The sequence below is a fragment of the Scardinius erythrophthalmus genome, assembly GCF_964197995.2.
Source record: "Scardinius erythrophthalmus genome assembly, chromosome: 17".
In the NCBI taxonomy this organism is placed as follows: Eukaryota; Metazoa; Chordata; class Actinopteri; order Cypriniformes; family Leuciscidae; genus Scardinius; species Scardinius erythrophthalmus.
The window spans coordinates 35786261-35802562 of NC_138237.1; the positions used below are offsets into that span (position 1 = coordinate 35786261).

At 43.3% G+C, this 16302-nt stretch overlaps 1 protein-coding gene across 3 annotated transcripts in view; it reads right to left on the reverse strand.

The window, feature by feature from the left end:
• Positions 1 to 16302, reverse strand: part of gabrg2 (gamma-aminobutyric acid type A receptor subunit gamma2) — a gene marked incomplete at its 3' end in the record, with an annotated part of 120874 nt that overhangs the window by 93299 nt on the left and 11273 nt on the right. For all 3 annotated transcript variants that reach the window (XM_081390222.1, XM_081390224.1, XM_081390223.1), the window contains exon 2: positions 6353 to 6495. In XM_081390222.1, coding sequence (XP_081246348.1) covers positions 6353 to 6495 — 143 coding nt within the window. The remainder of the gene's footprint in view (positions 1 to 6352; positions 6496 to 16302) is intronic.

The window sequence follows — 16302 nt, forward strand, 5'->3', positions numbered from 1 at the left end:
TGAGGAAAATGAGGGGCACCAGACCCAAAAACAAAGAAGAGCTGACAGCAAGCATCAAGGAAATCTGGGCTTCCATAACTCCCAGGCAATGCCACAGGCTGATTGCCTCAATGTCACAGCGCATCGAGGCAGTGATTAAGGCAAAGGGATTCCCTACGAAGTATTGAAGATTGACGTATCGTTTTGAAAGTACCATATTTTGATTGATTTGATGTGATCCTAATTTCTTTTTTTTTCTGCAAAAACTGAGAAGTAAATGGTGATTTCTTCACAGTATTCACATTTTTTGAAATCCTGTTTTCGTGGGTTTTATGAGCTGGAAGCCCAAATTATGTACAAATAAACAACTAAATACTTAAAATAGTTTAAAGGAAAACTCCGGTCAATTTTAACATTGAGCTCATTTTTTTATACATTTGGAGTGCTGTCAATACAGAGAACAACGACAAAAATCGGTGTTGCCTACACCGAGTTATTCTATTTTTAAAATTTGCACCCTGTTGACTTCAATGGGGCAAGTTTTAAACCTGCTTTTAGCCTCTTAACATCCTTGATGTGTCATTACAAGTGCACAGAAAATGTGAGTGATTCCTTCAGAGTGAACACGAGTGAATCTGACTGCAGTAGATGTGAAAGATATGTATAAAAATGATGTTATTTAAGCAAATACCTGTGTTTACATCCTGTTTTCGGTTGAAGTCCAAAGTAGTCGATTGCCGAGTTCACGCGCGTGATCATAGGTAACTAAACCTATGCGCGTGAACTCGGCAATCGATTACTTTGGAAAACTAAAACCTTTAGTCAAGGGCAGCCCTACCAAGCTGACATCCTTAACCCTCTGGGGTCTGGGCTGTTTTTGGGGTCCTTGAGATGTTCTGACATGCCCTGACATTTGTGCTTTCTGACATTTGTGCGCAGTAATTTGCGTTTGAATAGCACGCGCTCTCCGTGGGCGGAGTCACATTACCTTTGAATGAGCTCTAATTAGCTCGACTGGAATCGCTCTCTTTTAATACAGATTTCACAAGATGTGAATATTTGTTTTTTATGTAAATTACCTCATTTAAAAGAAGATAATTCAAGCTTCATGCCTGTGTGTCTGTATGCCTGTTTGACTGAGTATTCGCTGAGTTACAGTTCATTTTCGGACGCGTTTCAGAATGGTCTTCACTGACAGAGAGAAGGCAGAACTCGCATCACGTTTATTTTTCTTTATTTGGCAAAAAGCACAACACTTTGTTTTTATTGTGAGTATACACAAAAATAAGACACATTTAACAGAATCGATTGATGTATGAAACTTGCTTGTAATATCAAAGTCCTCAAAGCAAAATTAATTTATTTTGAACTGAACTGAAAAAAAGCGAGATGGTATCGCCGGCGATACTTAGATGAGGGAGCTCTAAGGAGCTCAGACATGTGACCAATGACAGTGACATGACATGAAGGCCAAGTATGATATGTTGCTTTGTGCCATGAAGCTGTAGTGCCTGAGACAGATCAGACACACAATAATTTGTAACACAAAAAAAAGTGATTTGAGATTACATGGAATATGTCCCTTGCTTTAGTGTAGGATTTCTACCACCTGCTGGAAAACAAACTCTTTTAAAATGAGTATAACATGGAATTACCATTATAAACAGTAGATGGCAGCAGAGGACCACTCACTGACTCATTCTACTCACTAATATACTTATTTTAACAGGATTTGTTTTTGGAGTCATATTTATGATTACTGTGAAACCTGTTAATGGTGTTATAAAGAGGAGACTTGGAGTAATCATTTTGTTTCCTATCATTTATTTCAAATATCTGTAACAAAATGTGTGTGTGTGTGTGTGTGTGTGTGTGTGTGTGTGTGTTTAAGCATGCTTAATGTGCTAAATTTGACAGATTAACCTTTTAATTTCTGTGTGTGTCTTTGTGTATTCTCCATCGAGGATTTGTTATGTGTAAGCCCTACATTTCTATGTGTTCTGAATTGTGGGTTTATTGTTTCATTTGGGGTCGGCCTAGACCCCAACAGCATAGAAGTGACAAAGGTCCTAAAGCACTATAACCCCGATAATTGCTGCTCACAGCTATATTTATTAGAGTTTCAAGCGCAAAGCGTTTAAACCATATTGGAATTTTAGGGATTTTTAGGGGATCAAGGGCGAACCACTGAAAACCTATTGTTGTAAGGATCTTTATAAGGGTTTCAAGTGTGAAGTGCCAAAACCTTCTTTCAAAAACACATTATAGACTAATTCAGATGAAATAAGTGGCAACGTGTGTCCCACTTTTTCAACTGTGGTGACGGAGAATATGTGCTTCCTCTGTCACAAAAGAGCACACGTAATAGGCTGGTGTAGGTGAAGCAAGTGGGCAATACCACCGCTCGCGTCCCACTTATTCATCTATCACCTCTCCGGTACTGGATGTACGGAGATGTTACAGAATAGGAGAGCAGGCAGTACAGCTTCTAGCTTCCTTATCTGTCGCCCTCTCCGCAATGTAATTTCCATCTGTATTCACTTCTTTTAGGCTGGGCTGAAAAGGACAAAAGGACACTTCCTGGAGCAAATTGTGAAACTCCTGAAACCCTCCGGAGGGTCTGGTAGACCCGAGTACAGCGACGATGTCCCCTACGCAGCTGTTTCTGCTCTCCAGAGCATATACGAGCTGTGACTCTCTCGATTAATGCTAATGCTAATGCTCGATAAACATCTAAAAAAGATGGCCGCCAACGGGTTTTGAAACTTTCGCCTCCGGATTTCGCCTCGGATTCGCGTGTCAAGAGCGAAATTGACGCGCGTAAAAACAAAAGTTTGAAGCAAAATTTACGCGCATCAATTTCGCTCCTGACGCGCAAAATAACACAAAGTGGTCAAGCGTATAACTAGACACGGCAGGCGCGAATTTGACGCGCTATTCGCGTCCGGTGTGAACGCACAGTCAGGGAACGGGGTTACATATGTAATCTAGACATTTTGGAATGTGATGTCTAAAATAAGGAATATATGTACAAGTTAAACTAAAGATAAAGACAACGCAAACAAGATCCCAGTTGAATTAATAAATCAGAGAGATATTCCCACATCATATGTAAGAGCTTTTCAGATAATATCTGCTGTATGCATGGACATTAAAATGTACACTTTAACAAACATTGAATCCTGAGTTTCTAATTGAGAAGGAGTTTGGTGGAATGATTTTGTGGCAAGCCTTTGTGGCAAGCAGGACGGTGGCATGACTGATAATGATTGTCATCTGTGCACCACACCGGTCTCTAGTTTCTCATAGAGGAGCTTCGGAAGCATAAAAGGAAAAGCGATGACAGTGAAGGAGGAGAGAGGACCAGGCCTGGACTTTACGTTATGTTTTGTTAATGTGTGTGCAGCAGTCGTCCGTGAGGGGCTGTTTTTATGTTTGTTTATTTTATATGATTAAAGTTCCGAAATTTTTCGCCGGTTCCCGCCCCTTTTTCCCTTACCAACAAACTTCAATACACTGGTGCCAAAACCCGGGAATGAAGGGGGGACGCCCTGTCGGAGAGAGCCCTCGCTGCATGGAGGCAGCATGGAGGAGCGGAGACCAAGGTGGTGGTGCTGGAGCTACGGATCGGGTGAGACGAAGAGCTCGCTGTTGCGCTTCTGGGTTGAGGAGAGGTGGATGCTGTCCGAGAAGGAGCGGAGGAGTCTGCGCCGTTTGCTAGGAGGCCGGAGCCTGCTGCTGTCCGCCATGTTTGGGGACTCGCAGGGAATGGGGGACACGCTGCTGGCTGCCCTCAACCGGAGGAGCCATCGCTGTCCGCCAGGAGGAGGAGGAGAAGCATCGAGCTGTCCACCAAAGGATGTCCAGTACCATTGCATGGCACCGCGAGTGAGAGTCTCTCAGCTGGTTGAAAACCGAGCGACAGTGTGTTCAGGAAACAGACCAATATTTTTTTCCCTTTTCTTGTCGCTCCTTATGCTTCCGTCTCCTTTTCTTTCGCCTCATCTGTCCTTACCCCAATATACTGCGGCCGCCGTGACTGGCCCCCCCGAAGATGGAGGGTGGAGTAGAGGGCAGTTTCGTGGGTACCCCCGGCCTGCGAGGGGCGATGGGGGTTATGTGGTAGGCAGGATGAGGCTGGTGGCGTGACTGATTATGAGCGTCACCTGCACACCGCACCGGTCTCAGGTTTCTCACAGAGGACCTTCGGAAGCATAAAAGGAGGAGCGACAACAGTAAAGGACGAGAGAGGACCAGGTATGGACTTTACGTTATGTTTTGTTTATGTGTGTGCAGCAGTTGTCCGTGAGGTGCTGCCGCTTTTACTTTTGTTTTGTGTTTGTTTATTTTATATGATTAAAGTTGTGAAACGTTTGCCGGTTCCCGCCTCCTCCTTTCCTTATCAACGAACTGCGTTACAGCCTTGTACTTTTGTGTTTATTTATTTATGTTGTGTTGTAGTATTGTTTTTATTTCATACAGTAGGTTAACTGCAAATGTTTCAACAATGATTTCGTCTACAGCATGCATTTTGAAGCAGTTAATCATTTAAATTATGGTTAAATTAATAATTAATTCAACAACATATAGCCTACATAACACTTTACTCATTTGGAAACTGTAATTCTAGTAAAATGCTATAGAATTTGCGCTGTCTTTAAGAGTCTGAAATAGATGTTGCTCAATCAGGAAATGAAATACATGCATCATAACTTATTCAAACAAATAACGCTGACTGCTTTATTTCTAATGGTGCATGGTAAACTTTGAATTTTAATAGGCATACAATAAAGTGCAATATAGTAAAAGAGGCCTGTATTAATTTTGATTGTATAGGCTATTCAAATCAATTTCTTCAACTAATCACATATGTTCATGTTTAATATTTCCTCTGTAATTACGTACATGAAGAAATTACCAGTTACCTGTGTCTGAAGTGTGCATTAATTATAAGCATATTAATTATAAGCATACCATAAGCATTACAGATAAAATCTAAAGTAGCAATTCACTTAAATACGTTTATCATAAAACTAATTCTGTGAGACTGAGCAGGATTGATTTTAGTTCAATGTTTTGGCTTTAAATCAATGATGCCCTTTGTCGGTAGGGATAGTAAGATGGCCGCTCAAACACTTCCGGTGACTTCACTGCCTGATGGCAGTTTAGAATGCAATGAGTAATCCAGTCATTATACAGATCAGTGGTGCATACTTAAATATTTAATATGGTTCAGAATTTTTGAAGATTAGATATGTACTTTATCCAGTTGTTAAAAGTTAAGCAAAATCATTTAGGAGAATGTGTCCGATTTGAAAAAAAAAGAAAGAAAAAAGTAAAAAGCCTACAAAGTCATTGCTGGAAAAGGCAGTGAGACAACTAGTCAGCTGTCTAAGTTTTCTGATGCAGCCATTATGTGTGTATCTTGTCTAACACACCTAATTTAAACCATTAGGAGAGACCGTTAAGAGAGAGCTCTATGATTTGAGCGTTCCAATTTACAGGGTCCCTACAGAGTGTTCACTATTCCCTGAGAAAAGGAAAATATAAATAATACATAGTGGGTCTAAAAAAATAATTGCAATAGTTTTTCCCAAGGTGGTACCGAAACTTACAGCAAACCAAGATTTTTTTTACTGGTAAATAAATGATGCTAAATGTTCATTGCGCTCCTAAAGTTTTTTCTATGCTTCTAAATTTTTCTATTTAAAATTTCAGTTTAAAAGCTTTCTCTTTTGGAAAAAAGTAAGTGTCAAGCTCTGTGTGGGATTATGTCTTATGCGTAACATGGGACAACACATTCAGCTTCGATTACAAAAGTGCAAGCCAAAATTCATTGCCTTTAGACCTTCAAAGATTAAACAGGTCATGAACACATCAAAGCAAACAGGGCATTGCACTGCAACGCGCTACAATTAATGCTTCAATACCATACAGCTTCATGCAACCGTTCAGAAAGACAAATGTACCAGTTTATGTTTGCTTTGATGTGTCCAGTGTAGACAGCCTGAAATAGTTGTGGTGCATCATGTCAAAAAATGTGCCCTCTGCAGATACATTGGATGGGTTTATTATAAGCGAGACACTAGCATTCACTCTAGACATGGTGTTAGCCTTCTCAATTGGGTACTTATGACAGATTGCAACATAGTTAAACCTATTCTTGATATGTTGGACATTTTATTGAAAGTAGCTTTTACCTGTTTGCAAAGTCGTTTGAAAATATGCTTTATTTTTGTAATTCTGCTAGGTGTCACTAGTGTCGCAGAAACTACATACTTCACCTTTAAACAAAATAAAACAATTTCACATTCAGAAGCTCAGTAGCACAACATAACAATACATAAATAAATAAACAAAAACAGACACCTACCTCCAATGTCTGGTCGCAGCTTGTTATCATAGCCATCTAGTAAGCTGTTCAAAATATGTGTGACATCACTCTCATACACTTTGGGGGTCAGAACCCATGTTTTGTTTGTCACTTCGTCATCATCACTTTCCAGCTGAACAGAGCTAATGGGTAAAACAAACAAAAATAGGTGAATCAAAGATGCTAATGTTCCTATTTTCAACACTTTTATAAATGCATTTTATTTTTGTAGTCTCTACAATGTAAGCTGAGTTCATGCTGATTTTGTTTTAACAACATGAATATCCTTATGATTTGGTTCTGCTATTACATATGATCTTATTCACAAGCCATCAAGTGATTCTACAGTAAACATTTATTTCCACCTTTCTTCAGGCAATTTGGCTGTATAGCTCATACTGTAGGTTGCTCTTTTATGAATCATAGTCTTATAGTTACGTTTCCTTTAAGTATCAATTATTAAACACATACATAAAATGTACTAATGTAAATAGAAATAATGGAATGAAAGAAGTAAACCTGGTAGAAGATGTTTAAACTTTACAAAATCTTATCTGAGAAGAGGGGCTAATTTATTGCAAAAATGGATTCAATTAAACATAGAAATAGAAAGCACACATGTTTTGCTAATGAATATGTTTCTCAATACCACAGAAGTTGGGGCCATTCATTTAAATGGCATATTGTGCGAGTATTCTTTCTTCTAAATGCATGTGTATTGGGCATGTATAAACGGATAGCTGTAAGTTGTTGTGTACTGTTGTGTAATAATTTAACTTGAACCATAAAAAAGGCGAGAAATGAACAAAGACAACGATAAATATGACAGTGAGTCTTTAGAAACTGTGGGTGTGATACTGCAGGCTGGAGACAGACAGACATACAATAATAATGTTGCATTAGAGGTGGAAACGTGCTCTCAGTCGTTCTGTCTTTCTCCCTGGCAGCACTCCTAAAGTCAGATTGTGAGGGGAAGATGCTGCTAATGCAAGCCTCCGTTTTCATCTACAGCATTATTTCATGTATTTCCATTATCTATCTATCTATCTATCTATCTATCTATCTATCTATCTATAAATAATTGATAATGAATGCTGAGGACCTTGGCAAAGCAATCAAACAATATTGTGAGGCAGTAACCATGGAGTCAGTAGAAGATAGAAAGGCATATCCTTGAGAGAAACATGTGACTGAGAGCTGTACTGCTCTGGCAGCTTCACAAACATTTCAGAAAGGCAAGACTACAATATAACACTTTCAGCACATTTCACTTTACATTATATGGGTAAAAAACACTGCATCATTTCAACAACACATTGTTCAACAACACAAGCTGTTCATCAACAGCTTGTGAAGCCCATTTAAAACCTTCTTGCAGAACTCTACTTAATTTCTTTGTTAACTGCTTAAAAAAAGAATATAAGACCCAACTTTTACACATAATACTTTAGATAAAGAGAACATCAAGCAGGCATGTCACAATGATTACATAATTGTCAAGTTAAGTGGATTATTTCAGATAACTCATCATTGTGCACTTTAAAAATCGATTACGCATTGCATTCTCTGTGTAGACAGCATCCGTTATCTACTGCTTTGGAAGCAACCCGATGCTCACATCTAGTGTAGACAGGTGCCAGCCATTAAGCTAGTGATTCCCAACCTGGGGGGTGCCAGAGTTCGCAGGCTGTGGGGGCTGGGGTGCGGGAGCTTATATGCTTTGAGGTCCAAATATGGATACGAAAAACCTTTTCACAGGTATAGTTTAGGAATGCTCCAAATAGAGCTTAGATTCTCTGCCCGAGCCCGAGCCCGGACTCGACCCGACCCGATATTTCCCGCCACTGTATTCGGGCCGGGTCGGGTCGGGCCCTTGATAGGCTAAAGCACGTTACGTGTCATGCGCAGCGTCTCGTCCACTCTCACTCGCAGTCTCGCACGCGTGACGCATCACACCTGCTGTGCGTGCTGTAGGCTACTATTCTGCTGCTTAAGTGCAACATGGAGCTTGAAGAAGCAAAGAAAAAAATTTAAACAGAAGAAATAACTTTGAGCAAGTTTGGAGGAAAATCGGAGGTATGGAAACATTTTAAACTAGTCGTGCGGAGTGACAATATGTGTTGGCTTTGTCTCGTGCATTAAATGCGGCACGCTGCTCGCCTATGACAGCAAAAAAAACGGGGACTTCGACGATGAACAGACACATGAAGCAGTCTTGCCATGGCAGAAATTATGATAGTAGTCAGCCTCAGGCCTCAATGTCCTCTTTTGTTACTTTTCCGATCCATTCAATTATTTCTGAATAAACAATGTTTACATGCTTCTTCCTTGTCGCATTATTCATACGATAATTAATAAATGCACGCACATGAACTTGATAAATGTTACAGATATGTTTACTATGCACAAACAAATGCCTTTCCTTTACATGTACAAAATTCAGAATTAAATGAATGTGCTGCAATTTGTACAAAAAGAGTGTCTGTAGTAACCTACGTGTTTTAGCTATTAAATAAGCACATTTAGTTTCAAGTTTGTTAAGTTTCATTTTGAAGAAAGCTTTTCTTTAAAGTGAATTTCGTTTTGTATAAATTGTATCTTAATTTTAATACATTCCAATTGCCTCTTAATTTTAATACATTCCAATTGCCTGGATTTAATACATAAAAAGCAATAGGCCTATAGCAGACAATATAATCATGACATGCAATCGCCGGCGCGTCGCGGTCACTTAGCCTACAGTACACCATTTGAAACTCGTAACACACGCTGTGTCACGACCGCTCAGGGAATGAAGAGCCCAGGATCCAAAAGTGCAGCACGAAGTATTTATTAGGGGTAATCCAAGAATCAATATCCAAAAAGGCAGGCAATGGTCAAATCCAGCCAGGCAGTCAAGAAAAACAATAAACAGACTATAAACAGGAAAGACACGGGCAACAGACGCGGTGTGACGAATAACATTGATACACACCGAACATGAGACAAACAGGGCATTAAATACATGAATGACAACGGGATAATGAGAGACAGCTGGTTATACAAACAACAGACACCTGGGTGCGATACACAGACAGACTTGTGGGGAATGGAGTTCTAGTGCCTAACACTGTGGGGAAAGAAGGACATCTAGTGGACACCCGGGGAAACACAACCAGACACCGTGACATGACCCCCCTTCTACGGAGTGGCTTCCAGACACTACAAGACAAGGACACACATGAAACTAGAGACCAGGAGGGAGGAGGCACGGTGGAGGATCAGGGGGAGGGACGGGGGGCCAGGTCCATGGAGGGGAACAGAAACAGGGGGAAACAGCTTAGCCAGCAGCCAGGGCAAAACGGACAGTACATCGGGCGACCAGGGCGGAGACTTTCCCTCGGGCGGCCAGGGCGGAGACTTTCCCTCGGGCGGCCAGGGCGGTGAAGACCCCTCGGGCGGCCAGGGCGGTGAAGACCCCTCGGGCGGCCACGGCGGTGAAGACCCCTCGGGCGGCCACGGCGGTGAAGACCCCTCGGGCGGCCACGGCGGTGAAGACCCCTCGGGCGGCCAGGGCGGTGAAGACCCCTCGGGCGGCCAGGGCGGTGAAGACCCCTCGGGCGGCCAGGGCGGTGAAGACCCCTCGGGCGGCCAGGGCGGTGAAGACCCCTCGGGCGGCCAGGGCGGTGAAGACCCCTCGGCCGGCCACGGCGCAGGAACTGGAACAGACACCAATGGCTCAGGCACTGGAACTGGCACCACCGACTCAGGCACTGGAACTGGCACCACCGACTCAGGCACTGGAACTGGCACCACCGACTCAGGCACTGGAACTGGCACCACCGACTCAGGCACTGGAACTGGCACCACCGACTCAGGCACTGGAACTGGCACCACCGACTCAGGCACTGGAACTGGCACCACCGGCTCAGGCACTGGAACTGGCACCACCGGCTCAGGCACTGGAACTGGCACCACCGGCTCAGGCACTGGAACTGGCACCACCGGCTCAGGCACTGGAACTGGCACCACCGGCTCAGGCACTGGAACAGACACCACCGGCCCAAGTGTGTGCGTAGCCCACACACACCACATGGCTGTGGCCATAATGGCCAGTGTCGCGGTCACTGAGGGCTCAGGAACAGACACCGGCTCCGGCTCAGGAACAGACACCGGCTCCGGCTCAGGAACAGACACCGGCTCCGGCTCAGGAACAGACACCGGCTCCGGCTCAGGAACAGACACCGGCTCAGGAACAGACACCGGCTCCGGCTCAGGAACAGACACCGGCTCCGGCTCAGGAACAGACACCGGCTCCGGCTCAGGAACAGACACCGGCTCCGGCTCAGGAACAGACACCGGCTCCGGCTCAGGAACAGACACCGGCTCCGGCTCAGGAACAGACACCGGCTCCGGCTCAGGAACCGACACCGGCTCCGGCTCAGGAACCGGCAGGACTAGCAGCGTGGGCGGAACCGGCAGGGCTAGCAGCGTGGGCGGGGCCGGCAGGGCTAGCAGCGTGGGCGGGGCCGGCAGGGCTAGCAGCGTGGGCGGGGCCGGCAGGGCGAGCAGCGTGGGCGGGGCCGGCAGGGCGAGCAGCGTGGGCGGGGCCGGCAGGGCGAGCAGCGTGGGCGGGGCCGGCAGGGCGAGCAGCGTGGGCGGGGCCGATAGGGCTAGCAGCCCATGGATGGCCTCCGGGGCGAGCAGCCCATGGATGGCCTCTGGGGCGGCCCTCCTCTCCGCGGTAGCAGCAACGACCTCCGAGACAGCTTCCTTTTCCACACCCGCAGTTGCTTCAGAGACAGATTCCTCCCTCTCTGCAACAGCGACTTCCAGGGCATTGGGGGAATCGGGGGTCTTCCTCCTCCTCCGTCGCTTACGGCGGTGAGGTGCGGGCTCTGAGCTGGGCTCTGGGATTTGAGCGGTGTCTGTGCTGGGCAGCGGCGATGCACTCTCTGGGCTGGGCAGCGGCGATGCACTCTCTGGGCTGGGCAGCGGCGATGCACTCTCTGGGCTGGGCAGCGGCGATGCACTCTCTGGGCTGGGCAGCGGCGATGCACTCTCTGGGCTGGGCAGCGGCGATGCGGGTGAAGCTGGTGTATCCCATTGCCTTCGGACTTCGAGGTATAAAACAAATCTCCAAAAGTCTAAGTCCTCTAACCCGTTCATCTCCCATTTGGGCAACGGCTCATCCAGGCACCAGTTCAAAAGGTCCTTTAGGGTGGCATCATTATATCCCAAGCCTCTAGACAGTGTCCAAAACGCTTGGGACAAACCATTTACCGATTGGCCCTGTTGGTGTAGAGCCATGATGTTCTGAACTCGTCCCCTTCTCTCCTTCTCTGTGGTGGGGGGACGAATACGAATCCCCGTGCTGCTGGATCCTTCCATTGGTGTATCAATCTGTCACGACCGCTCAGGGAATGAAGAGCCCAGGATCCAAAAGTGCAGCACGAAGTATTTATTAGGGGTAATCCAAGAATCAATATCCAAAAAGGCAGGCAATGGTCAAATCCAGCCAGGCAGTCAAGAAAAACAATAAACAGACTATAAACAGGAAAGACACGGGCAACAGACGCGGTGTGACGAATAACATTGATACACACCGAACATGAGACAAACAGGGCATTAAATACATGAATGACAACGGGATAATGAGAGACAGCTGGTTATACAAACAACAGACACCTGGGTGCGATACACAGACAGACTTGTGGGGAATGGAGTTCTAGTGCCTAACACTGTGGGGAAAGAAGGACATCTAGTGGACACCCGGGGAAACACAACCAGACACCGTGACACGCTGTCACCGAATTTACAAATCTTGCTTGTTGCTCACACACATATTATGTTGAAATAACAATATGTTGTAGTAACATTATTAATCTTTAAGAATATTTGATTGAATGCTGAATGTTGTGTTTGTTCAATTTAATAAAATTAAAACTTTAATTGTGATAATTAAAATAACTGAATATTTAATATTGAGTGGGCAATTTTTGCTCATTTATTAATAGTATTTATATAATATATATATAACTGTGCAGCTCCCCCTGTAGCTTAAATGATCTAGCACAGCAGCACCTGCGTTAAAAAATATTCTGGCGCCGCCCCTGGTTATAACGGCCCACATATGGTCGGGTTTAAATCGGGCTCGGGCTCATAATTACATTGAATGTGTCGGGCCGGGCCGGGCTCGGACACAACGTGCTCGGGCTCGGGTAGGGTCGGGCTTGATTTGTTGGGCCCGATCTAAGCTCTACTCCAAATGATCGGCCACTGAAAATTACTTCCTTCAAGAAGGCTTGGAGAGGAGGCTGTCCCCCTTCACCTTGAATGTGTATGTTGCTGCCATCGCAGCACATCACGATGCTGTTGATGGCAGGTCAGATGGAAAGCACGACCTGGTCATCAGGTTTCTGAGAGGCGCCAGGAGGTTGAATCCGGGACCAGGTGGTGAACTTGCTGTGTCACGTTTGCACACTACGTGCTTTGGAGGTCAACAGAAGGGAAAGGCTGTCTCCAATCAGAGGTTGGCCCACTGGATAGTGGATGCCATCGCCTTGGCGTACCAGTCCCAAGGCTAGCCGTGCCCCCTCGGAGTGAGAGCTGACATTTGCAGAGCTGCGGGCAGGGCGACACCTAACATATTCACGAAATTCTATAATCACTATAAAAAAGTGGAGCCAGTCTCTACTCATGTGTGGGGTACAAACAGGTAATGCGCGATAAGTAGGGGTGTGCCATATCATACCGTCCACGATAACACCGGTATACATTTTTACATGATAAAAAAGTGTTATATGATGATATCAATGATATAGCAACGCGATGACGTAAGGCACATTTACGTTCCCTAGCACTCACAACAACAACACCGGTCTGAGAGTAAAGGGGGTCGCACACCGGACACGTAGCTCAGCGCAGCGCCATGTCTTTTAAATTCGAACACATTTTTCTCTATGAGAGTACACACCTTTCGGCGTCTGTCCGCGGCGCCCAGCAACGGCTCAGGACCGTGTTCAAAATCCTGCCGCGCCACAGAGCGCCATTTACATAGTTTTATATTAAATTTACATTTACTGTATGTGTCTCAAATCATAGTTAATGTATATACGGACTTCACCCTGTGCTGCAATATACATTTAGTTTTATATTTATTTACAGAAATCAGAAAATTGCTGATGTTATCGGATTTTCAGGTGAGAGTTGTCCTAGACGTGGCACGGCGCGGCACTGAGCTGCACAATATTTTGCAAAATATGCAAGAAAACTGTTACCGCTAAAGGTGGAAACACAACAAACTTGTTTCACCACTTGAAGCAAAAACACACCGTCGAGTACAACCAGGCTGTTAAGGTACACAAGGAAGAGATACTAGCACAGGGCTCGAATTCCCGCAGGTCTCCCACTTATAATGTGGGAAATTCCCCCGAAAACATTGATTCACTTTAGCATGTAGATTGTATGAGTAGCCTAAATTAATCCACACAGATTATAAAATCAAATCAATCATTTTTCAACTTTCTCCGAGACCTCTCTCTCTCTCTCTCTCTCTCTCTCTCTCTCTCTCTCTCGTTAGAAAAACAGAAACATTTGTTTCTTAAACTCTAGGTATAATCAGTGGAGGCTGAGAGTCATCGAGCCCTTCTTTACACGAAACACGCTTGTGTCCAATATTGCCGCATTCGAAACATTTCAGACTCTCTGTACTCGCGTATATATTATACATATTATCTTTGTGATTAACTCGAAAAGATGCTTCTAAAGATCGTTCTTGGGAACTTAGGAACATATAGACTTGGCATTGAAAAGACAAAACATGCTTCAGCGCCGTATTTTTGCACCCTAATGGAATCATTCTCATGGGGCTCACAACTTTCCCAAATCCTACAAGCTCTTTTATGATGGCATCGTTGGAAACAAATGGCAGGACCCACAATCCGTCCACAGTCAATTGATTCACTAACGCTTCAGATTTCAAAATACTATGACTGCTTTATTCATTCGCAAAGCTGAGATTACGTTATCGAACCCAATCGTTTGTCCTACCGCGACCCTTGGAAAAAAGATTTTGTATCGGATGTGCGCAAAAAAATGCTCATTGTAAGCAATTAAGGGAAAGAGTTGATAGTGAATGGAGGATTTATATTTCTGCCCTTGAGGAAGTTACTCCTTCTTGGAGACTTTTATATAAGCCTCCAATACCAACGATAAATGGGGATCTTCAGTGGAGGATCATTCATGGTATAGTGGCACTACTAATTTTGTTTCCAGGTTTAATACGCTGGTTTCATCAACATGTCCTTTTTGTAATGATACTGATAATGTTTTTAAATTATTTCGTGATTGTTTTCGTTTAGTGCCTTTGTTCGTGTGGCTTGATGGAATGATGTCTAAACTTGGGTTTTTATTTAAACAAGACATTGTTTATTTTTGGAAATAGGTATAGACGGTCTTGGCAAAGGGAGTGTAAGCTTGCCAATTTTTTGTTGGGACAAGCTAAACTTGCTATTTTGAAATCCCATCAGTGCAAGAATGAGAACCAAAATTTTGACTTGGTGATGTTGTTTAAATCTTTGGTAAAATCTCGAGTAATTACTGAGTACACGTATTATCAGCAAACAAAAAATGTCAATTTATTTGAAATGATATGGGGTGTTAAAGAAGCAATTGTTGCTGTTCATGAATTTTTTTTTTTTTTTGGTTGGTTTGTTGTTTGTTTGTTGTTGTTTTTCTTAAAAAACTAATTGAAGGAAAGAAAGGAAAAATGTGTTTTTAATATAATGTTTTTAAAATAAAAGTTTTTGAAAGTCAAAAGTCTCTCTCTCTCTCTCTCTCTCTCTCTCTCTCAAATTCAAATTCAAATGAGCTTTATTGGCATGACTTGTATAGTATTGCCAAAGCATTGGCCATTACTTAAATGGACATTACATACACAAATAATCAATAAATTCAATAAATCAATCAGTAAACAAATGCATGAATACGATATACGATAAGGATGATTCTGACTTTAGTTTTGTCCACTGGCTGACTCTCGTAGTTTGTGGCAGGCTGTTACATATTTTGCTGCTGTTGTGATTGAGCTGGAGTTCTCTCCCAGAATATGCTTTAATTTTTCTGAAATTTTAAATTTTAAATTTCTCTCTCTCTCTCTCTCTCTCTCTCTCTCTCTCTCTCTCTCTCTCTCTCTCTCTCTCTCTCTCTCTCTCTCTCTCTCTCTCTCTCTCTCTCTCTCTCTCTCTCTCTCTCTCTCTCTCTCTCTCTCTCTCTCTCTCTCTCTCTCTCTCTCTCTCTCAATGGGTTGCACAAGCTGTGTTTAGGAGTTGGGACATGACGGAATTGTCACTTGCACAATCGGGCCAGCAGTGCAGCCGAGCGTAAGTAAAGTTGATAATTTTCACGTCTTTTTAAGTCTTATCAGTTTAAATATTACAGCGATTTTAAACAATCCAGTACTCGCATGCTCTCTGAGAGATGGTTTTCTCTGCGTGCATACATACAGTAAAGCCGCCTAACAAACAGCTCACGAGTAACAAAAGTTATTTTTCGCGGATTATATCGCTTTAACGGGAAAAAAAACTTTTGTTACTCGTGAGCTGTTTGTTAGGTTAGTTATTTTTCGGTTTATTAGGAAGTTATTTTTTGCGGATTATATCGCTTTAACGAAAAAAGAAAAGAAAAAAAAAAAAACTCAAAATTTGGATCCATGCACTATTTCATTTAGCCAGGACTCAGGACTAAAAGACTATCAGTATTATTTTACATTTGATTACTTTATTTAGTTTCTGTAGTATTTCTGAATACTAGTGTTAGACCTACCCAAAAACTTTTCTCTTAAATTTCTCTTTATTTGTATCTTTATTATTTTGTATACATTTTTGCTACTTTTTTCAATTTAATTCAAAGATTGAAATCAAGCTTCCTTGTGTTGTGTAAACTCTTAACAACAAAATTACCCCATTGTA